The 23,658-nt window shown below is 50.6% G+C and overlaps 1 protein-coding gene across 1 annotated transcript in view; it reads right to left on the bottom strand.

Annotated features, from left to right (window-relative positions):
- The window catches only part of gpr176 (G protein-coupled receptor 176), a 40,517-nt gene that overhangs the window by 5,588 nt on the left and 11,271 nt on the right, over positions 1 to 23,658 (bottom strand). The window contains exon 2 of the mRNA XM_042321428.1: positions 943 to 1,195. Within this exon, the coding sequence (XP_042177362.1) occupies positions 943 to 1,195 (253 nt within the window). The remainder of the gene's footprint in view (positions 1 to 942; positions 1,196 to 23,658) is intronic.

Genomic DNA, 23,658 nt, shown 5'->3' with positions numbered 1-23,658 from the left:
TTAAAGACAGGCCAGTGGTTTCCATCTGTGGTGAAGTTAAAGACAGGCCAGTGGTTTCCATCTGTGGTGAAGTTAAAGACAGGCCAGTGGTTTCCATCTGTGGTGGAGTTAAAGACAGGCCAGTGGTTTCCATCTGTGGTGAAGTTAAAGACAGGCCAGTGGTTTCCATCTGTGGTGGAGTTAAAGACAGGCCAGTGGTTTCCATCTGTGGTGAAGTTAAAGACAGACCAGTGGTTTCCATCTGTGGTGGAGTTAAAGACAGGCCAGTGGTTTCCATCTGTGGTGAAGTTAAAGACAGGCCAGTGGTTTCCATCTGTGGTGAAGTTAAAGATAGGCCAGTGGTTTCCATCTGTGGTGAAGTTAAAGACAGGCCAGTGGTTTCCATCTGTGGTGAAGTTAAAGACAGGCCAGTGGTTTCCATCTGTGGTGAAGTTAAAGACAGGCCAGTGGTTTCCATCTGTGGTGAAGTTTTCCCTAAATGAATGCTTATGACAAATCCAGCTCCAGAACCAGCCATAGAACCAGCTGGCTAATCTTTTGAATGAAGTGTAGTAACAAAAAAACAGCAACAACCGGTAATATTAGCTAGCTAGACAAAGTTAGCAAGATAGCTAGCAACACTGACAACCCCCCCCCAGACAGATCTGAACAGATGGGACCAGTAAGCAGTGCACCCCCCCAGACAGATCTGAACAGATGGGACCAGTAAGCAGTGCATCCCCCCCAGACAGATCTGAACAGATGGGACCAGTAAGCAGTGCATCCCCCCCCCAGACAGATCTGAACAGATGGGACCAGTAAGCTGGGCCTCCCCCAGACAGATCTGAACAGATGGGACCAGTAAGCAGTGCCTCCCCCCCAGACAGATCTGAACAGATGGGACCAGTAAGCAATATGTTGCAGCTACCAGCAGTGCAGTTTGATTTTCCTGCAATCACCCACCTGTCGAGTGCGATGGCAGCGAAGCTGAGCACGGTGACGGAACAGAAGAGTTTGTGGAGGAACTTCAGGGCCTTGCAGAGCAGCAGAGTGTGTAGCCACCAGCAGCAGCGAGGGCTGGCCCCTAGAGCCACGTCAAAGGGAACACACATCAGACCCGCACAGATCCCTGAGCACGCCAGGTTCTTAATGAAGAGACTGGTCACCGACTTGAAGACACTGGTACAGCAGGTACACCATAGAACAGTGCCATTGCCTGGGAGAGGGAGAGAGAGGGAGGGAGAGGGAGGGAGAGAGAGAGGCAGAGACAGGAGAGGAGGGAGAGGGGGGGAGAGAGAGAGAGGCAGAGGCAGAGACAGGAGAGGAGGGAGAGGGGAGGAGAGAGAGAGAGAGGCAGAGACAGGAGAGGAGGGGAGGGGAGAGAGAGAGGCAGAGGAGAGGGAGGAGAGGAGGGAGAGGGGAGGAGAGAGAGAGAGGCAGAGACAGGAGAGGAGGGAGAGGGGAGGAGAGAGAGAGGCAGAGACAGGAGAGGAGGGAGAGGGGAGGAGAGAGAGAGGCAGAGACAGGAGAGGAGGGAGAGGGGAGGAGAGAGAGAGAGGCAGAGACAGGAGAGGAGGGAGAGGGGAGGAGAGAGAGAGGCAGAGACAGGAGAGGAGGGAGAGGGGGGAGGAGAGAGAGAGGCAGAGACAGGAGAGGAGAGGAGGGAGAGGGGAGGAGAGAGAGAGAGGCAGAGACAGGAGAGGAGGAGAGGGGAGGCAGAGAGAGAGAGAGGAGAGACAGGAGAGGAGAGAGAGAGAGAGGGGGAGAGGAGAGAGAGAGGCAGAGACAGGAGAGGAGGGAGAGGGGAGGAGAGAGAGAGAGGCAGAGACAGGAGAGGAGGGAGAAGGGAGGAGAGAGAGAGAGAGGCAGAGACAGGAGAGGAGGGAGAGGGGGGAGGAGAGAGAGAGAGGCAGAGACAGGAGAGGAGAGGAGGGAGAGGGAGAGAGAGAGAGAGAGAGAGACAGGAGAGGAGAGGAGGGAGAGGGGAGGAGAGAGAGAGGCAGAGACAGGAGAGGAGGGAGAAGGGGGAGAGAGAGAGAGAGGCAGAGACAGGAGAGGAGGGAGAGGGGAGGAGAGAGAGAGAGAGGCAGAGGAGAGGAGAGGAGGGAGAGGGGGGAGAGAGAGAGAGAGAGAGAGACAGGAGAGAGAGGAGGGAGGGAGGGGAGGAGAGAGAGAGAGAGGCAGAGACAGGAGAGGAGAGGAGGGAGAGAGGGGGAGACAGGAGAGAGAGAGAGAGGCAGAGACAGGAGAGGAGGGAGAGGGGAGGAGAGAGAGAGAGAGGCAGAGACAGGAGAGGAGGGAGAGGGGAGGAGAGAGAGAGAGAGGCAGAGACAGGAGAGGAGGGAGAGGGGAGGAGAGAGAGAGAGAGGCAGAGACAGGAGAGGAGGGAGAGAGGGAGGAGAGAGAGAGAGAGGCAGAGACAGGAGAGGAGGGAGAGGGAGGGGAGAGAGAGAGAGAGAGGCAGAGACAGAGGAGGAGGAGAGGAGGAGAGAGGGCAGAGAGAGGAGAGAGGGAGAGAGAGAGAGAGAGGCAGAGACAGGAGAGGAGGAGGGAGAGGGGAGGAGAGAGAGAGAGAGGCAGAGACAGGAGAGGAGAGGAGGGAGAGAGGGGAGAGAGAGAGAGAGAGGCAGAGACAGGAGAGGAGAGAGAGGAGAGAGGGAGGAGAGAGAGAGAGGCAGAGACAGGAGAGGAGGGAGAAGGGAGGAGAGAGAGAGAGAGGCAGAGACAGGAGAGGAGGGAGGGGGAGGAGAGAGAGAGAGGCAGAGACAGGAGAGGAGAGGAGGGAGAGGGGGGAGGAGAGAGAGAGAGAGAGACAGGAGAGGAGAGGAGGGAGAGGGGAGAGAGAGAGAGAGGCAGAGACAGGAGAGGAGGGAGAAGGGAGGGAGAGAGAGAGAGAGGCAGAGACAGGAGAGAGGAGGGAGGGGGGAGGAGAGAGAGAGAGAGGCAGAGACAGGAGAGGAGAGGAGGGAGAGGGGAGAGAGAGAGAGAGAGAGAGAGAGACAGGAGAGGAGAGGAGGGAGAGAGGGAGGAGAGAGAGAGAGAGGCAGAGACAGGAGAGGAGAGGGGAGGGAGAGGGGGGAGAGAGAGAGAGAGGCAGAGACAGGAGAGGAGGGAGAGGGGAGGGAGAGAGAGAGAGAGAGGCAGAGACAGGAGAGGAGGGAGAGGGGGGAGAGAGAGAGAGAGGCAGAGACAGGAGAGGAGGGAGAGAGGGGAGGAGAGAGAGAGAGAGGCAGAGACAGGAGAGGAGGGAGAGGGGAGAGAGAGAGAGAGAGGCAGAGACAGGAGAGGAGGGGAGGGGAGGAGAGAGAGAGAGAGAGGCAGAGACAGGAGGAGAGGAGAGGAGGGAGAGAGGGAGGCAGAGACAGAGAGAGAGAGAGAGACAGGAGAGGCAGAGAGGAGAGGAGGGAGGGGAGGAGAGAGAGAGAGAGGCAGAGACAGGAGAGGAGAGGAGGGAGAGGGGAGGAGAGAGAGAGAGAGGCAGAGACAGAGAGAGGAGAGGAGGGGAGGGGAGGAGGAGAGAGAGAGAGAGGCAGAGACAGGAGAGGAGAGGAGGGGAGAGGGGGAGGAGAGAGAGAGAGAGGCAGAGACAGGAGAGAGGGAGAGGAGGGAGAGGGGAGAGAGAGAGAGAGAGGCAGAGACAGGAGAGGGAGGAGGAGAGAGGAGGAGAGAGAGAGAGAGGCAGAGACAGGAGAGGAGGGAGAGGGGAGGAGAGAGAGAGAGGCAGAGACAGGAGAGGAGGGAGAGGGGGGAGGAGAGAGAGAGGCAGAGACAGGAGAGGAGGAGAGGGGAGGGAGGAGAGAGAGAGAGGCAGAGACAGGAGAGGAGGGAGAGGGGAGGAGAGAGAGAGAGAGGCAGAGACAGGAGAGGAGGGAGAGGGGAGGAGAGAGAGAGAGAGAGAGGCAGAGACAGGAGAGGAGGGAGAGAGAGGGGAGGAGAGAGAGAGAGGCAGAGACAGGAGAGGAGGGAGAGGGGAGGGGAGAGAGAGAGAGGCAGAGACAGGAGAGGAGGGAGAGGGGAGGAGAGAGAGAGAGAGGCAGAGACAGGAGAGGAGGGAGAGAGGGAGAGACAGAGAGAGAGAGAGGCAGAGGGAGGAGAGGAGGGAGAGGGGAGAGAGAGAGAGAGAGGCAGAGACAGGAGAGGAGGGAGAGGGGAGGAGAGAGAGAGAGCAGAGACAGGAGAGGAGGGAGAGGGGAGGGGAGAGAGAGAGAGAGAGAGAGAGGCAGAGACAGGAGAGGAGGGAGAGGGGGGAGGAGAGAGAGAGAGGCAGAGACAGGAGAGGAGGGAGAGGGGAGGAGAGAGAGAGAGAGGCAGAGACAGGAGAGGAGAGGAGGGAGAGGGGAGAGAGAGAGAGAGAGGCAGAGACAGGAGAGGAGGGAGAGGGGGGGGAGAGAGAGAGAGAGGCAGAGACAGGAGAGGAGAGGGAGGGAGAGGGGAGGAGAGAGAGAGAGGCAGAGACAGGAGAGGAGGGAGAGGGGAGGAGAGAGAGAGAGAGGCAGAGACAGGAGAGGAGAGGAGGGAGAGGGGAGGAGAGAGAGAGAGGCAGAGACAGGAGAGGAGGGAGAGGGGAGGAGAGAGAGAGAGAGAGAGGCAGAGACAGGAGGAGGGGAGAGGGGAGGGGAGAGAGAGAGAGGCAGAGACAGGAGAGGAGGGAGAGGGGAGGGGAGAGAGAGAGAGAGAGAGGCAGAGACAGGAGAGGAGGGAGAGGGAGGAGAGAGAGAGAGAGGCAGAGACAGGAGAGGAGGGAGAGGGGAGGAGAGAGAGAGAGAGGCAGAGACAGGAGAGGAGGAGAGGAGGGGAGGGAGGAGAGAGAGAGAGAGAGGCAGAGACAGGAGAGGAGAGAGAGAGAGGGGCAGAGACAGGAGAGGAGAGGAGGGAGAGGGGAGGAGAGAGAGAGAGGCAGAGACAGGAGAGAGGAGAGAGGGAGGAGAGGAGAGAGAGAGGCAGAGAGGAGAGAGAGAGAGAGAGGCAGAGACAGGAGGAGAGAGAGAGAGAGGCAGAGACAGGAGAGGAGAGGAGGGAGAGGGGAGGAGAGAGAGAGAGGCAGAGACAGGAGAGGAGGGAGAGGGGAGGAGAGAGAGAGAGGGGCAGAGACAGGAGAGGAGGGAGAGAGAGAGGCAGAGACAGGAGAGGAGGGAGAGAGGGGAGGAGAGAGAGAGAGGGGCAGAGACAGGAGAGGAGGGAGAGGGGAGGAGAGAGAGAGAGAGAGGCAGAGACAGGAGAGGAGGGAGAGAGAGGGGCAGAGACAGGACAGGAGAGGAGGGAGAGGGGAGGAGAGAGAGAGGCAGAGACAGGAGAGGAGAGGAGGGAGAGAGGCAGAGACAGGAGAGGAGGGAGAGAGAGGGGAGGAGAGAGAGAGGCAGAGACAGGAGAGGAGAGGAGGGAGAGGGGAGGAGAGAGAGAGAGGCAGAGACAGGAGAGGAGGGAGAGGGGAGGAGAGAGAGAGAGAGGCAGAGACAGGAGAGGAGGGAGAGAGAGGGGCAGAGACAGGAGAGGAGAGGAGGGAGAGGGGAGGAGAGAGAGAGGCAGAGACAGGAGAGGAGGAAGAGGGGAGGAGAGAGAGAGAGAGGCAGAGACAGGAGAGGAGGGAGAGAGAGGGGCAGAGACAGGAGAGGAGAGGAGGGAGAGGGGAGGAGAGAGAGAGGCAGAGACAGGAGAGGAGAGAGAGAGAGGGGCAGAGACAGGAGAGGAGGGAGAGGGGGGAGAGAGAGAGGCAGAGACAGGAGAGGAGAGGAGGGAGGGGGGAGGAGAGAGAGAGAGGCAGAGACAGGAGAGGAGGGAGAGGGGAGGAGAGAGAGAGAGAGGCAGAGACAGGAGAGGAGGGAGAGGGGAGGAGAGAGAGAGAGAGAGGCAGAGACAGGAGAGGAGGGAGAGAGAGGGAAGGAGAGAGAGAGAGAGAGGCAGAGACAGGAGAGGAGGGAGAGGGGGAGGAGAGAGAGAGAGAGGCAGAGACAGGAGAGGAGGGAGAGGGGAGGAGAGAGAGAGGCAGAGACAGGAGAGGAGAGGAGGGAGAGGGGAGGAGAGAGAGAGAGGCAGAGACAGGAGAGGAGGGAGAGGGGAGAGAGAGAGAGAGAGAGAGGCAGAGACAGGAGAGGAGGGAGAGGGGAGGAGAGAGAGAGAGAGAGGCAGAGACAGGAGAGAGGGGAGAGAGGGGGGAGGAGAGAGAGAGAGAGAGGCAGAGACAGGAGAGGAGGGAGAGGGGAGGAGAGAGAGAGAGAGGCAGAGACAGGAGAGGGAGGGAGAGGGGAGGAGAGAGAGAGAGAGAGAGGCAGAGACAGGAGAGGAGGGAGAGGGGGGAGAGAGAGAGAGGGGCAGAGACAGGAGAGGAGGGAGAGAGAGAGGCAGAGACAGGAGAGGAGAGGAGAGAGAGAGGCAGAGACAGGGGAGGAGAGGAGAGAGAGAGGCAGAGACAGGAGAGGAGAGAGAGAGAGAGGCAGAGACAGGAGAGGAGAGAGAGAGAGAGAGAGGCAGAGACAGGAGAGGAGGGAGAGGGGAGGAGAGAGAGAGAGGGGCAGAGACAGGAGAGGAGGGAGAGAGAGAGGCAGAGACAGGAGAGGAGGGAGAGGGGAGGAGAGAGAGAGAGGGGCAGAGACAGGAGAGGAGAGAGAGAGAGGGGCAGAGACAGGAGAGGAGGGAGAGAGAGGGGCAGAGACAGGAGAGGAGAGAGAAAGAGAGGCAGAGACAGGAGAGGAGGGAGAGAGAGAGGCAGAGACAGGAGAGGAGGGAGAGAGAGAGGCAGAGACAGGAGAGGAGGGAGAGAGAGAGGCAGAGACAGGAGAGGAGGGAGAGAGAGAGGCAGAGACAGGAGAGGAGGGAGAGGGGAGGAGGAGAGAGAGAGAGAGAGAGGCAGAGACAGGAGAGGAGGGAGAGGGGAGGAGAGAGAGAGAGAGAGAGGCAGAGACAGGAGAGGAGGGAGAGGGGGGAGAGAGAGAGAGAGAGAGGCAGAGACAGGGAGGAGGGAGAGGGGAGGAGAGAGAGAGAGAGAGAGGCAGAGACAGGAGAGGAGGGAGAGGGGGGAGAGAGAGAGAGAGGCAGAGACAGGAGAGGAGAGGAGGGGGAGGAGAGAGAGAGAGAGAGAGAGAGGCAGAGACAGGAGAGGAGGGAGAGGGGAGGAGAGAGAGAGGCAGAGACAGGAGAGGAGGGAGAGGGGAGAGAGAGAGAGAGAGAGAGAGGCAGAGACAGGAGAGGAGGGAGAGGGGAGGAGAGAGAGAGGCAGAGACAGGAGAGGAGGGAGAGGGGAGGAGAGAGAGAGAGAGAGAGGCAGAGACAGGAGAGGAGGGAGAGGGGAGGAGAGAGAGAGAGAGAGGCAGAGACAGGAGAGGAGGGAGAGGGGAGGAGAGAGAGAGAGAGAGAGAGAGGCAGAGACAGGAGAGGAGGGAGAGGGGGGGAGAGAGAGAGAGGCAGAGACAGGAGAGGAGGGAGAGGGGAGGGAGAGAGAGAGAGGCAGAGACAGGAGAGGGAGGGAGAGAGAGAGGCAGAGACAGAGAGAGAGAGAGGAGGAGATGGGAGGAGAGAGAGAGAGAGAGGCAGAGACAGAGAGGAGAGGAGGGGAGGAGAGAGAGTGTTTAGACTGGATCATGTGTGATGGTTTTACAGTATAAGGGAAGGTAAGAAAATATAATACAGTGAAATATCATGTGTGAGTTATGGAAGAGCTTTTTGGAAAACAGTCAGGAATAAACAACATTGAAAAAATGATTGATCTTACATCCCCTTCTGTCTTTTCCAGTTGCCTTAACAATCAGTTTGTCAAAACAATCCATTTCTCTCCCTCCTTCCCTACTCCCACCATCCATTCTGGCTCCTTCCCTACTTCCACCATCCTTTCTCTCCCTCCTTCCCTACTCCCACCATCCTTTCTCTCCCTCCTTCCCTACTCCCACCATCCCTCTCTCCCTCCTTCCCTACTCCCACCATTCTCTCTCTCCCTCCTTCCCTACTCCCACCATCCTCTCTCTCCCTCCTTCCCTACTCCCACCATCCTCTCTCTCCCTCCTTCCCTACTCCCACCATCCTCTCTCTCCCTCCTTCCCTACTCCCACCATTCTCTCTCTCCCTCCTTCCCTACTCCCACCATCCTCTCTCTCCCTCCCTCCTTCTCTCTACTCCATCTCTGTCTAGTGCACTAATGAAAAATAATACATCCGCATGTCCATAGTTGAAGGAGTCCCCCTTGAGCTGCTATGATAGAAAACTGCACATAAAAACAGAGGAGAATAAAGGACTTTTATAATTGGTATTTCAGCGAGTGCCATTTTCAAGACAAGTCTCTATTCTGTATTGTCATATCCTCCATTATATTAATTATATACATTATTATCATTATGGGGCCGAATCAAACATAGGAATTTACACATTTCCTACGGACGCCTTTCCTACGGACGCCTTTACTACGGACGCCTTTCCTACAGACGCCTTTCCTACGGACGCCTTTCCTAGACACGCCTTTCCTAGACACGCCTTTCCTACGGACGCTTTTCCTAGACACGTCTTTCCTACAGACGCCTTTCCTACGGACGCCTTTCCTAGACACGCCTTTCCTAGACACGCCTTTCCTACAGACGCCTTTCCTACAGACGCCTTTCCTAGACACGCCTTTACTAGACACGCCTTTCCGAGACACGCCTTTCCTACGGACGCCTTTCCTAGACACGCCTTTACTAGACACGCCTTTTCCTACGGACGCCTTTCCTAGACACGCCTTTACTAGACATGCCTTTCCTACGGACGCCTTTCCTAGACACGCCTTTACTAGACACGCCTTTACTAGACACGCCTTTCCGAGACACGCCTTTCCTACAGACGCCTTTCCTAGACACGCCTTTACTAGACACGCCTTTCCGAGACACGCCTTTCCTACGGACGCCTTTCCTAGACACGCCTTTACTAGACACGCCTTTTCCTACGGACGCCTTTCCTAGACACGCCTTTACTAGACATGCCTTTCCTACGGACGCCTTTCCTAGACACGCCTTTCATAGACACGCCTTTCCTACGGACGCCTTTCCTAGACACGCCTTTCCTACTGACGCCTTTCCTACGGACGCCTTTACTAGACACGCCTTTCCGAGACACGCCTTTCCTACGGACGCCTTTCCTAGACACGCCTTTACTAGACACGCCTTTTCCTACGGACGCCTTTCCTAGACACGCCTTTACTAGACATGCCTTTCCTACGGACGCCTTTCCTAGACACGCCTTTCATAGACACGCCTTTCCTACGGACGCCTTTCCTAGACACGCCTTTCCTACTGACGCCTTTCCTACGGACGCCTTTACTAGACACGCCTTTCCTACGGACACCTTTCCTACGGACGCCTTTACTAGACACGCCTTTTCCTACGGACGCCTTTCCTAGACACGCCTTTACTAGACATGCCTTTCCTACGGACGCCTTTCCTAGACACGCCTTTCATAGACACGCCTTTCCTACGGACACCTTTCCTACGGACGCCTTTACTAGACACGCCTTTCCTAGACACACGCCTTTCCTACGGACGCCTTTCCTAGACACGCCTTTCCTACTGACGCCTTTCCTACGGACGCCTTTACTAGACACGCCTTTCCTACGGACGCCTTTCCTACGGACACCTTTACTAGACACGCCTTTCCTACGGACGCCTTTCTTGACACGCCTTTCCTACGGACGCCTTTCCTACGGACGCCTTTCCTACGGACGCCTTTCCTAGACACACCTTTCCTACTGACTTCTTTCCTACGGACGCCTTTCCTACGGACGCCTTTCCTACTGACGCCTTTCCTACTGACGCCTTTCCTACGGACGCCTGTCCTACGGACGCCTTTCCTAGACACGCCTTTCCTACTGACGCCTTTCCTACGGACGCCTTTCCTAGACACGCCTTTCCTACAGACGCCTTTCCTACAGACGCCTTTCCAACTGACGCCTTTCCTACTGACGCCTTTCCTAGACACGCCTTTCCTAGACGGACGATTTTCCTACTGACGCCTTTTCCTACGGACGCCTTTCCTACTTTCCTACGGACGCCTGTCCTACGGACGCCTTTCCTAGACACGCCTTTCCTACTGACGCCTTTCCTACGGACGCCTTTCCTAGACACGCCTTTCCTACGGACGCCTTTCCTACGGACGCCTTTCCTACTGACGCCTTTCCTACTGACGCCTTTCCTACGGACACGCCTTTCCTACGGACGATTTTCCTGACACGCCTTTCCTACAGACGCCTTTCCTACTGACGCCTTTCCGGACACGCCTTTCCTAGACACGCCTTTCCTACTGACACGCCTTTCCTACGGACGCCTTTCCTAGACACGCCTTTACTAGACACGCCTTTCCTACGGACGCCTTTCCTAGACACGCCTTTCCTACTGACGCCTTTCCTACGGACGCCTTTACTAGACACGCCTTTCCTACGGACGCCTTTACTTGACACGCCTTTCCTACGGACGCCTTTCCTAGACACACCTTTCCTACTGACGCCTTTCCTACGGACGCCTTTCCTACTGACGCCTTTCCTACTGACGCCTTTCCTACGGACGCCTTTCCTACGGACGCCTTTCCTACGGACGTCTTTCCTAGACACGCCTTTACTAGACACGCCTTTCCTACGGACGGACGCCTTTCCTAGACACGCCTTTCCTACGGACGCCTTTCCTAGACACGCCTTTACTAGACACGCCTTTCCTACGGACGCCTTTCCTAGACACGCCTTTACTAGACACGCCTTTCCTACGGACGCCTTTCCTACGGACGCCTTTCCTAGACACGCCTTTCCTACTGACGCCTTTCCTACGGACGCCTTTACTAGACACGCCTTTCCTACGGACGCCTTTACTTGACACGCCTTTCCTACAGACGCCTTTCCTACGGACGCCTATCCTAGACACACCTTTCCTACGGACGCCTTTCCTACGGACTCCTTTCCTACTACTGACGCCTTTCCTACTGACGCCTTTCCTACGGACGCCTGTCCTACGGACGCCTTTCCTACGGACGCCTTTCCTACGGACGCCTTTCCTAGACACGCCTTTCCTACTGACGCCTTTCCTACGGACGCCTTTCCTAGACACGCCTTTCCTACAGACGCCTTTCCAACTGACGCCTTTCCTACTGACGCCTTTCCAACGGACGCCTTTCCTACTGACGCCTTTCCTACGGACGCCTTTCCTAGACACGCCTTTTCTACGGACGCCTTTCCTACTGACGCCTTTCCTACTGACGCCTTTCCTACGGACGCCTGTCCTACGGACGCCTTTCCTAGACACGCCTTTCCTACTGACGCCTTTCCTAGACACGCCTTTCCTACGGACGCCTTTCCTACTGACGCCTTTCCTACTGACGCCTTTCCTACGGATGCATTTCCTACTGACGCCTTTCCTACAGACGCCTGTCCTACAGACGCCTGTCCTACGGACGCCTTTCCTAGACACGCCTTTCCTACTGACGCCTTTCCTACGGACGCCTTTCCTAGACACACCTTTCCTACGGACGCCTTTCCTACTGACGCCTTTCCTACTGACGCCTGTCCTACGGACACCTTTCCTAGACACGCCTTTCCTACTGATGCCTTTCCTAGACACGCCTTTCCTACGGACGCCTTTCCTACGGACGCCTTTGCTACTGACGCCTTTCCTACGGACGCCTTTGCTACTGACGCCTTTCCTACTGACGCCTTTCCTACGGACGCCTTTCCTAGACACGCCTTTCGTACAGACGCCTTTCCAACTGACGCCTTTCCTAGACACACCTTTCCTACAGACGCCTTTCCTACTGACGCCTTTCCTAGACACACCTTTCCTACGGATGCCTTTCCTATGGACGCCTTTCCTACTGATGCCTTTCCTACTGACGCCTTTCCTACGGACGCCTTTCCTACTGACGCCTTTCCTAGACACGCCTTTCCTACAGACGCCTTTCCAACTGACGCCTTTCCTACTGACGCCTTTCCTACGGACGCCTTTCCTACGGACGCCTTTCCTACTGACGCCTTTCCTAGACACGCCTTTCCTACTGACGCCTTTCCTAGACACGCCTTTCCTACGGACGCCTTTCCTACGGACGCCTTTCCTACTGACGCCTTTCCTACTGACGCCTTTCCTACAGACGCCTGTCCTACGGACGCCTTTCCTACGGAGGCCTTTCCTACGGACGCCTTTCCTACAGACGCCTTTTCTAGACACGCCTTTCCTACAGACGCCTTTCCTACTGCCGCCTTTCCTAGACACGCCTTTCCTAGACACGCCTTTCCTAGACACGCCTTTCCTACGGACGCCTTTCCTACTGACGCCTTTCCTACGGACGCCTTTCCTACGGACGCCTTTCCTACGGACGCCTTTCCTACGCACTTCTCAGTATTTGGTCAATCAGACTTAGCTTATTAATTTGCAAAAGCTCTGTAGGTGTGGCTACCTCGCACACTCTGAATCAATTTCATTCAACTGCTGAAACCCTACCACTCGCTGGCCAACACATTTCCTCGTGGAGTTTTCATTCAAAAGGGTTGTCAGTACTTTTATCTTAAGGCATCCCTTTAAATATGGTGTGATTTAGTTACAATTTTGTCGACAGACTCGCTAGAATAATTTTAAAGATCAATGAAAGAAAGCCATCTAAATATATCCATATTTGTCTCTGTTTCAGCACCAAATTGGTAGATTTAAGAATAGTCTGATCTTGTGAATTATTTACGGTTAGGAAAGTATTTATGAATAATACATTTTTTTTTAAATGGTTTGGAGAGCCCGTCTCTTTACACACTAAAGAAAGAAAGCACTGTCTTGATTCATTCTGAAATGTGTCACATTCATTTCCTTTAACCCATGGTAATGTTGTAAGATTGGTTTACATAGAATTCTAATAGGGAGAATGGTGTACACTAGTAGGCTATACCCTCGTCTGTCACCTGCACTAACCATGGAACTGTGTGATGACACGGCCAGGTTTTGAACCGTGCGTCGGGTTCAAACTGTCACGGCTTGGCCTGCGCTCCGCTCCATAACTGATTGAATTCACTAATGATCCTCAGCAACAACCACACAGGCGTGATGGCGTTTACAGAGGAAGTAATAACTAAACTGGATGATAATGTAGGCTATAACAATTTGAAGGGAACTAACAGTAAATTGTCAGTTGAATATGTGTTGTTATTAAGCCTACTGATGGTCTATACTGTTAGTGGATATTATTTAATATGATAGAAACAGGAGAGAGACAGAGAGACAGAGAGACAGAGAGAGAGAGCGAGAGAGAGAGACAGAGAGAGAGACAGAGAGAGAGAGGGAGAGAGAGAGAGAGAGACAGAGAGAGAGAGAGAGAGAGACAGAGAGAGAGAGAGACAGAGACATGGTATGATATGGTTCAGTTTGCTGCCACATGACTGGTATCACGTCTCCAATGATTTATAAGGTCAAATAGATCAAAAACAAGTGTCATTTATATATTCATCAATCCTCTTATCCAAAGGGATGACTCATTTACCTAGCTGTTATCAAGTTGTAAAGTACAGTACATGCAGAATGGTATTGTTTCTATCAGGAAAAAAGAAAGAAGATGTCCACTTGGAACTGGTAGGTTTGCTAGACCTTATTCGTGGTTTCCTCACGGGTTAAAGGTGGTGGAATTCTTAGGGAATTACTGTGAAACTTAAACTAAGCGCAGTCTTAAATAGCCACCTGTCCCCTTTTAACAGCTGGGCAACGGCACACATTTCAGCAAATAAACGTCTGTTTCAAATAAATTCAAATATTTAACTAGGCAAGTCAGTTAAGAACTAATTCTTATTTACAATGACGGCCTACCCCGGCCAAACCCTCCCCTAACCCGGACGACGCTGGGCCAAAGGTGTGCCGCCCCACGGGACTCCTGATCACGGCCGGTTGAGATACAGCCCGGTATCGAACCAGGGTTTGTAGTGACGCCTCTAGCACTGCGATGCAGTGCCTTAGACCGTTGCACCACTCGAGAGCCCCAAATAAACGCCGGGTCTAAATGAATTGTTTACGAGATTACCATGAATTACCACAAAGTACCATGAATTACCACAAATTACCACGAATTACCATGAATTACCATGAATTACCATGAATTACCATGAATTACCATGATTTACCATGAATTACCATGAATTGCCATGAATTGTTTATAAGCTATAACGTTTTATTTGTTACAATAAATAATTAAGTAATGACTCTAAAAAATTATGGCAATCATCCATTTCTATCGCCAGTAAGAAACTGCTAGCCATTGGTTGCTAACTGCTGAGAACTGCTAGCCATTAGTTGCTAACTGCTGAGAACTGCTAGCCATTGGTTGCTAACTGCTGAGAACTGCTAGCCATTGGTTGCTAACTGCTGAGAACTGCTAGCTAACTGGCAAGCACAAAAAACTGTCAAAAGCTTTGGGAGTATAGTACCCTGGAAATCAGCCGATCTAGTGGCGAAAAAAAGAACTGACGAAAATGCACAGTCAAATAAACCTTTTATTTTTTATAGAGGCATTCGAAGACAAAAGAAATGTGACAGTGTGTAAATTATAACAATTTAGTGCAGGAAATGAAGACATTGATTAAATGCTGGAATTAAACAATGAACAACACCAATTAGCAAAAGCTGTGTGCATTAAGGAAATAGAAGCCTGTCTCAAATAGAAGCCTGTCTCTAATAGAAGCCTGTCTCTAATAGAAGCCTGTCTTTAATAGAAGCCCGTCTCTAATAGAAGCCCATCTCTAATAGAAGCCTGTCTCCAATAGAAGCCCGTCTCCAATAGAAGCCCGTCTCCAATAGAAGCCCGTCTCTAATAGAAGCCCGTCTCTAATAGAAGCCCGTCTTTAATAGAAGCCTGTCTCTAATAGAAGCCTCTCTAATAGAATCCTGTTTCTAATAGAAGCCCGTCTCTAATAGAAGCCCGTCTTTAATAGAAGCCCGTCTCTAATAGAAGCCCGTCTCCAATAGAAGCCTGTCTCTAATAGAAGCCTGTCTCTAATAGAAGCCCGTCTTTAATAGAAGCCTGTCTCTAATAGAAGCCTCTCTAATAGAATCCTGTCTCTAATAGAAGCCCGTCTTTAATAGAAGCCCGTCTCTAATAGAAGCCCGTCTCTAATAGAAGCCGGTCTCAAATAGAAGCCGGTCTCTAATAGAAGCCTCTCTAATAGAAGCCTGTCTCTAATAGAAGCCCGTCTCTAATAGAAGCCTGTCTCTAATAGAAGCCTCTCTAATAGAAGCCTGGCTCTAATAGAAGCCCGTCTCTAATAGAAGCCCGTCTCAAATAGAAGCCCGTCTCTAATAGAAGCCCGTCTCAAATAGAAGCCGGTCTCTAATAGAAGCCTCTCTAATAGAAGCCTGTCTCTAATAGAAGCCCGTCTCTAATAGAAGCCCGTCTCTAATAGAAGCTTCTCTAATAGAAGCCTGTCTCTAATAGAAGCTTCTCTAATAGAAGCCTGTCTCTAATAGAAGCCCGTCTCTAATAGAAGCCCGTCTCAAATAGAAGCCCGTCTCTAATAGAAGCCCGTCTCTAATAGACTCCCGGGTTATTAACAGAAGTTTCACAGTATGTCAAGGTAAGAAAACAGCTTATCTGTAAGCAAGCTATTCTCATGCTGAAGTTTCAAGTTTCAAGATCAGAATACGCTTGAAAAGAAAAGTGCATAAAAGGGATTTACGTTTCATTTACGTGCTCTTAACTCGGGTCAGAATCGGCTCCAATATGCACTGCTGGTCTGTATGGGCATTGAGACTTGTTTTCAATAAGGCTGTCCATATATAAGGTTTTGCCATACTGTATGTATTTAAATGTCTCTTGAAGCAGGAGGATGGGCAACCACTGAGCTGGTTAAAATGAGCTGTACTTTTCTTTTCTATGTATCATCCTCATTATGTTTCAACGGGCTGGCAGCTGCGGGACACCTCTCCGTCTCGGAACGGTGGTCTGTGGACTGTACGGTCTGAGTGCTTCTGAACTAGGCAGACATCTTTCTTTCCCCCATTCACTATCTGACTCTTCAATAACTCTAGTTCTCCTTCACTCTCTCCCCATCTCACAGAAGCCCTTCAGGTCCTCACAGCAGGTAGACACAATCTTCTCTTCGTCAAGCTGACAGAAGTCTTTTAGGACCTAACAGGCACAGCTCCTCCTGGAAGCTCCTACTTCCAACTGACAGAGACTTTGAAGCCCTCACTAACTGAGACTGAGCACTCAAAAAGGCATTCAATTATTTAGTTTTCTTCTTCCAGGAAACTCAAATTGTTTCTCTGCTTTAAAAGCAGAGTGTTCTAGAAAACTTTTGCTTAGTTTGATTGGCGTGCTGCTGAAGGAGACCATGGTTGAGTCCCTGGTCTAAAGTCGTGCACTATATAGGGAATAGGGCTCTGATCTAAAGTGGCGCACTATATAGGGAATAGAGCTCTGGTCTATTGTAGTGCACTATATAGGGAATAGGGCTCTGGTCTAAAGTAGTGCACTATATAGGGAATAGGGCTCTGGTCTATAGTAGTGCACTATATAGGGAATAGGGCTCTAGTCTATAGTAGTACCACTATATAGGGAATAGGGTGCCATTTGGGATACTCAAATCAGTCCCCTATTGACTCTTCAGTAACCCAGCAATCTTCTCCTCCAGCCCCTCTCTCCCTCTCTCCCGACTGACAGAACCTCCTTTGACTCCAGACTGACAGAGCCTCCTTTGACTCCAGACTGACAGGGCCCCCTCTGAATCCAGACTGACAGGGCCCCCTCTGAATCCAGACTGACAGGGCCCCCTCTGAATCCAGACTGACAGGGCCCCCTCTGAATCCAGACTGACAGGGCCCCCTCTGAATCCAGACTGACAGGGCCCCCTCTGAATCCAGACTGACAGGGCCCCCTCTGAATCCAGACTGACAGGGCCCCCTCTGAATCCAGACTGACAGGGCCTCCTCTGAATCCAGATTGACAGAGCCCCCTCGGACAGCCAGTCAGCCAGCCAGTCAGCCAGTCATTCAGTCAGGCTGCCAGTCAGTCTCTCAGACATACCTTTAAAACACAGGTCATTTTTTAAAATTTAACTAGGCAAGTCAGTTAAGAACAAATTCTTATTTACAATGATGGCCTAGGAACATTGGGTTAACTGCCTTGTTCAGGGGCAGAACAACAGATTTTTACCTTGTCAGCTCTGGGATTCAATCTAGCAACCTTTCAGTTACTGGCCCAATGCTCTAACCACTAGGCTACCTGCCGCCCAGTCATTGATGACGCCATCTATACCTTTAAAACACAGGTCATTGGACTATTTCTCTTCTCTCACACACTCTCTCGTCCTCTCATTCTCTTCCTCCATTCTTTCTCCCTCCCTCTTTCTCTCCCCTCATCCCTCCCTCTCTCCCCCATCCCTCTCTCCTCATCCCTCCCTCTCTCTCCTCATCCCTCTCGCCCCATCACTCTCTCCTCATCCCTCCCCCTCTCTCCCCATCACTCTCTCCTCATCCCTCCCCCTCTCTCCCCATCACTCTCTCCTCATCCCTCCCCCTCTCTCCCCATCCCTCCCTCTCTCTCCTCATCCCTCCCTCTCTCTCTCTCCCCATCCCTCCCCTCTCTCTCCCCATCCCTCTCTCCTCATCCCTCCCTCCTCATCCCTCCCTCTCTCTCCTCATCCCTCTTTCTCTCTCCCCATCCCTCTCTCCTCATCCCTCCCTCTCTCTCCTCATCCCTCTCTCTCTCTCCCCATCCCTCTCTCCTCATCCCTCCCACTCTCTCCCCATTCCGCACTCTCTTTCCTCATCCCTCCCTCTCTCTCCCCATCACTCTCTCCTCATCCCTCCATCTCTCTCCCCATCCCTCCCTCGCTCTCCTCATCCCTCCCTCGCTCTCTCCCCATCCCTCCCTCTCTCTCCCCATCACTCCCTCTCTCTCCTCATCCCTCCCTCTCTCTCCTCATCCCTCCCTCTCTCTCCCCATCCCTCCCTCGCTCTCCTCATCCCTCCCTCTCTCTCCCCATCCCTCCCTCTCTCTCCTCATCCCTCTCTCTCTCTCCTCATCCCTCTCTCTCTCTCCTCATCCCTCTCTCCTCATCCCTCTCTCTCTCTCCTCATCCCTCCCTCTCTCTCCCCATCCCTCCCTCTCTCTCCCCATCCCTCCCTCTCTCTCCCCATCCCTCCCTCTCTCTCCCCATCCCTCCCTCTCTCTCCTCATCCCCTCTCTCTCTCCTCATCCCTCTCTCCTCATCCCCTCTCTCTCTCTCCTCATCCCTCCCTCTCTCTCCCCATCCCTCCCTCGCTCTCCTCATCCCTCATCCTCTCTCTCCCCATCCCTCCCTCTCTCTCCTCATCCCTCATCCCTCTCTCCTCATCCCTCTCTCTCTCTCCTCATCCCTCCCTCTCTCTCCCCATCCCTCCCTCGCTCTCCTCATCCCCCCTCCCTCCCTCTCTCTCCCCATCCCTCCCTCTCTCTCCTCATCCCTCTCTCTCTCTCCTCATCCCTCTCTCTCCTCATCCCTCTCTCTCTCTCCTCATCCCTCTCTCTCCTCATCTCTCTCTCTCCTCATCCCTCTCTCTCTCTCCTCATCCCTCTCTCTCCTCATCCCTCTCTCTCCTCATCCCTCTCTCTCTCTCCTCATCCCTCTCTCTCTCTCCTCATCCCTCTCTCTCTCTCCTCATCCCTCTCTCTCCTCATCTCGCTCTCTCTCTCCTCATCCCTCTCTCTCCTCATCCCTCTCTCTCTCTCCTCATCCCTCTCTCTCTCTCCTCATCCCTCTCTCTCTCTCCTCATCCCTCTCTCTCTCTTCTCATCCCTCTCTCTCTCCTCATCCCTCTCTCTCCTCATCCCTCTCTCTCTCTCCTCATCCCTCTCTCTCCTCATCCCTCTCTCTCCTCATCCCTCTCTCTCTCTCCTCATCCCTCCCTCTCTCTCCCCATCCCTCCCTCTCTCTCCCCATCCCTCTCTCCTCATCCCTCTCTCTCTCCCCATCCCTCCCTCGCTCTCTCCTCATCCCTCCCTCTCTCTCCCCATCCCTCCCTCTCTCTCCTCATCCCTCTCTCTCTCTCCTCATCCCTCTCTCTCCTCATTCCTCTCTCTCCTCATCCCTCTCTCTCCTCATCCCTCTCTCTCCTCATCCCTCTCTCCTCATCCCTCTCTCTCTCTCCTCATCCCTCTCTCTCTCTCCTCATCCCCCTCTCTCTCCTCATCCCTCTCTCCTCATCCCTCCCCCTCTCTCTCTCCTCATCCCTCTCTCTCTCTCCTCATCCCTCTCTCTCCTCATCCCTCTCTCCTCATCCCTCTCTCTCTCTCCTCATCCCTCTCTCTCTCTCCTCCTCCCTCTCTCTCTCCTCATCCCTCTCTCTCTCTCCTCATCCCTCTCTCTCCTCATCCCTCTCTCTCCTCATCCCCCTCTCTCTCCTCATCTCGCTCTCTCCTCATCCCTCTCTCTCCTCATCCCTCTCTCCTCATCCCTCTCTCTCCTCATCCCTCTCTCTCCTCATCCCTCTCTCTCCTCATCCCTCTCTCTCTCTCCTCATCCCTCTCTCTCTCTCTCCTCATCTCGCTCTCTCTCTCCTCATCTCGCTCTCTCTCTCCTCATCCTCTCTCTCTCTCTCCTCATCCCTCTCTCTCCTCATCCCTCTCTCTCCTCATCTCGCTCTCTCTCTCTCATCCCATCTCTCTCTCTCTCCTCATCCCTCTCTCTCCTCATCCCTCTCTCTCCTCATCCCTCTCTCTCCTCATCCCTCTCTCCTCATCTCTCTCTCTCCTCATCCCTCTCTCTCCTCATCCCTCTCTCTCCTCATCCCTCTCTCTCCTCATCCCTCTCTCTCCTCATCCCTCTCTCTCCTCATCCCTCTCTCTCTCTCCTCATCCCTCTCTCTCTCTCCTCATCCCTCTCTCCTCATCCCTCTCTCTCTCTCCTCATCCCTCTCTCTCTCTCCTCATCCCTCTCTCTCCTCATCTCGCTCTCTATTGTTTGTAAAGATCACTGGCACCAGGCCTCATCAGTGTTTCAAATGCTTGCTGGGCAATAATGGAGCACCGTGGTTACTGGTTATCAAACTCAATGGCTTTTATACAGAGGAAGAGCAAATATTGATAATCTACAACACTATAACACTAATGCCCAGGACAAAAGCAGATCAAATCAAATTGTATAGGTCACATACACGTGTTTAGCAGATGTTATTGTGGGTATAGCGAAATGCTTGTGCTTCTAGCTCCAGCAGTACAGTAATATCTAACAAGTAATATCTAACAGTTTCACATCAATACATACAATACACACAAATCTAAGTAAGGAATGGATTAAGGATATCTATACACATATGTCAGAGTGGCATTGGACTCAGATACAGTGGTATAGTATAGAGTACAGTGTGTACATATGAGATGGGTGATGCAGTATTTACCCATAATTAAAGTGACTAAGATACAGTGGTATAGTATAGAGTACAGTGTGTACATATGAGATGGGTGATGCAATATTTACCCATAATTAAAGTGACTAAGATACAGTGGTATAGTATAGAGTACAGTGTGTACATATGAGATGGGTGATGCAATATTTACCCATAATTAAAGTGACTAAGATACAGTGGTATAGTATAGAGTACAGTGTGTACATATGAGATGGGTGATGCAATATTTACCCATAATTAAAGTGACTAAGATACAGTGGTATAGTATAGAGTACAGTGTGTACATATGAGATGGGTGATGCAATATTTACACATAATTAAAGTGACTAAGATACAGTGGTATAGTATAGAGTACAGTGTGTACATATGAGATGGGTGATGCAATATTTACACATAATTAAAGTGACTAAGATACAGTGGTATAGTATAGAGTACAGTGTGTACATATGAGATGGGTGATGCAGTATTTACACATAATTAAAGTGACTAAGATACAGTGGTATAGTATAGAGTACAGTGTGTACATATGAGATGGGTGATGCAATATTTACACATAATTAAAGTGACTAAGATACAGTGGTATAGTATAGAGTACAGTGTGTACATATGAGATGGGTGATGCAGTATTTACCCATAATTAAAGTGACTAAGATACAGTGGTATAGTATAGAGTACAGTGTGTACATATGAGATGGGTGATGCAATATTTACCCATAATTAAAGTGACTCAGATACAGTGGTATAGTATAGAGTACAGTGTGTACATATGAGATGGGTGATGCAGTATTTACACATAATTAAAGTGACTAAGATACAGTGGTATAGTATAGAGTACAGTGTGTACATATGAGATGGGTGATGCAGTATTTACACATAATTAAAGTGACTAAGATACAGTGGTATAGTATAGAGTACAGTGTGTACATATGAGATGGGTGATGCAGTATTTACCCATAATTAAAGTGACTAAGATACAGTGGTATAGTATAGAGTACAGTGACTAAGATACAGTGGTATAGTATAGAATACAGTGTGTACATATGAGATGGGTGATGCAATATTTACCCATAATTAAAGTGACTAAGATACAGTGGTATAGTATAGAGTACAGTGTGTACATATGAGATGGGTGATGCAGTATTTACCCATAATTAAAGTGACTAAGATACAGTGGTATAGTATAGAGTACAGTGTGTACATATGAGATGGGTGATGCAGTATTTACACATAATTAAAGTGACTAAGATACAGTGGTATAGTATAGAGTACAGTGTGTACATATGAGATGGGTGATGCAGTATTTACCCATAATTAAAGTGACTAAGATACAGTGGTATAGTATAGAGTACAGTGTGTACATATGAGATGGGTGATGCAGTATTTACACATAATTAAAGTGACTAAGATACAGTGGTATAGTATAGAGTACAGTGTGTACATATGAGATGGGTGATGCAGTATTTACCCATAATTAAAGTGACTAAGATACAGTGGTATAGTATAGAGTACAGTGTGTACATATGAGATGGGTGATGCAGTATTTACCCATAATTAAAGTGACTAAGATACAGTGGTATAGTATAGAGTACAGTGTGTACATATGAGATGGGTGATGCAGTATTTACCCATAATTAAAGTGACTAAGATACAGTGGTATAGTATAGAGTACAGTGTGTACATATGAGATGGGTGATGCAATATTTACACATAATTAAAGTGACTAAGATACAGTGGTATAGTATAGAGTACAGTGTGTACATATGAGATGGGTGATGCAGTATTTACCCATAATTAAAGTGACTAAGATACAGTGGTATAGTATAGAGTACAGTGTGTACACATGAGATGGGTGATGCAGTATTTACCCATAATTAAAGTGACTAAGATACAGTGGTATAGTATAGAGTACAGTGTGTACATATGAGATGGGTGATGCAGTATTTACACATAATTAAAGTGACTAAGATACAGTGGTATAGTATAGAGTACAGTGTGTACATATGAGATGGGTGATGCAATATTTACCCATAATTAAAGTGACTAAGATACAGTGGTATAGTATAGAGTACAGTGTGTACATATGAGATGGGTGATGCAATATTTACCCATAATTAAAGTGACTAAGATACAGTGGTATAGTATAGAGTACAGTGTGTACATATGAGATGGGTGATGCAATATTTACACATAATTAAAGTGACTAAGATGCCGTAGACTAGTATAGAGTACAGTATATACACATGAGATGGGTGATGCAATATTTACCCATAATTAAAGTGACTAAGATACAGTGGTATAGTATAGAGTACAGTGTGTACATATGAGATGGGTGATGCAGTATTTACACATAATTAAAGTGACTAAGATACAGTGGTATAGTATAGAGTACAGTGTGTACATATGAGATGGGTGATGCAATATTTACCCATAATTAAAGTGACTAAGATACAGTGGTATAGTATAGAGTACAGTGTGTACATATGAGATGGGTGATGCAATATTTACCCATAATTAAAGTGACTAAGATACAGTGGTATAGTATAGAGTACAGTGTGTACATATGAGATGGGTGATGCAATATTTACCCATAATTAAAGTGACTAAGATACAGTGGTATAGTATAGAGTACAGTGTGTACATATGAGATGGGTGATGCAATATTTACCCATAATTAAAGTGACTAAGATACAGTGGTATAGTATAGAGTACAGTGTGTACATATGAGATGGGTGATGCAATATTTACACATAATTAAAGTGACTAAGATACAGTGGTATAGTATAGAGTACAGTGTGTACATATGAGATGGGTGATGCAATATTTACACATAATTAAAGTGACTAAGATGCCGTAGACTAGTATAGAGTACAGTATATACACATGAGATGGGTGATGCAATATTTACACATAATTAAAGTGACTAAGATGCCGTAGACTAGTATAGAGTACAGTATATACATATGAGATGAGTAATGCAAGATAAGGAGACATTATTAAAGTGCCTAGTGTTTATTTCCTTAAAGTGGCCAGTGATTCCTAATCTATGTCTATAGGCAGCAGCCTCTGATGTGCTAGTGATGGCTGTTTAACAGTCAGTGGTGTAGTATAGACTACAATACAGTATACTGATATGAAATTGGTGATGCAATATGTAAAACACAATTTAAAAGTGACTAAGATGCCACAGAATAGTATAGAGTACAGTTTATACATAGGAGATGAGTCATGCTAGATACGGAAACATTATTAAAGTGGCCAGTGATTCCTAATCTATGTCTGTAGGCAGCCGCCTCTGTGCTAGTGATGGCTGTTTAGCAGTCTGATGGCCTTGAGATAG

Source organism: Oncorhynchus tshawytscha, linkage group LG05, assembly GCF_018296145.1.
Source record: "Oncorhynchus tshawytscha isolate Ot180627B linkage group LG05, Otsh_v2.0, whole genome shotgun sequence".
Classification (NCBI taxonomy): domain Eukaryota; kingdom Metazoa; phylum Chordata; class Actinopteri; order Salmoniformes; family Salmonidae; genus Oncorhynchus; species Oncorhynchus tshawytscha.
The sequence above is the reverse complement of the archived record's forward strand: the minus strand, read 5'-3'. Positions and strand labels throughout refer to the sequence as shown.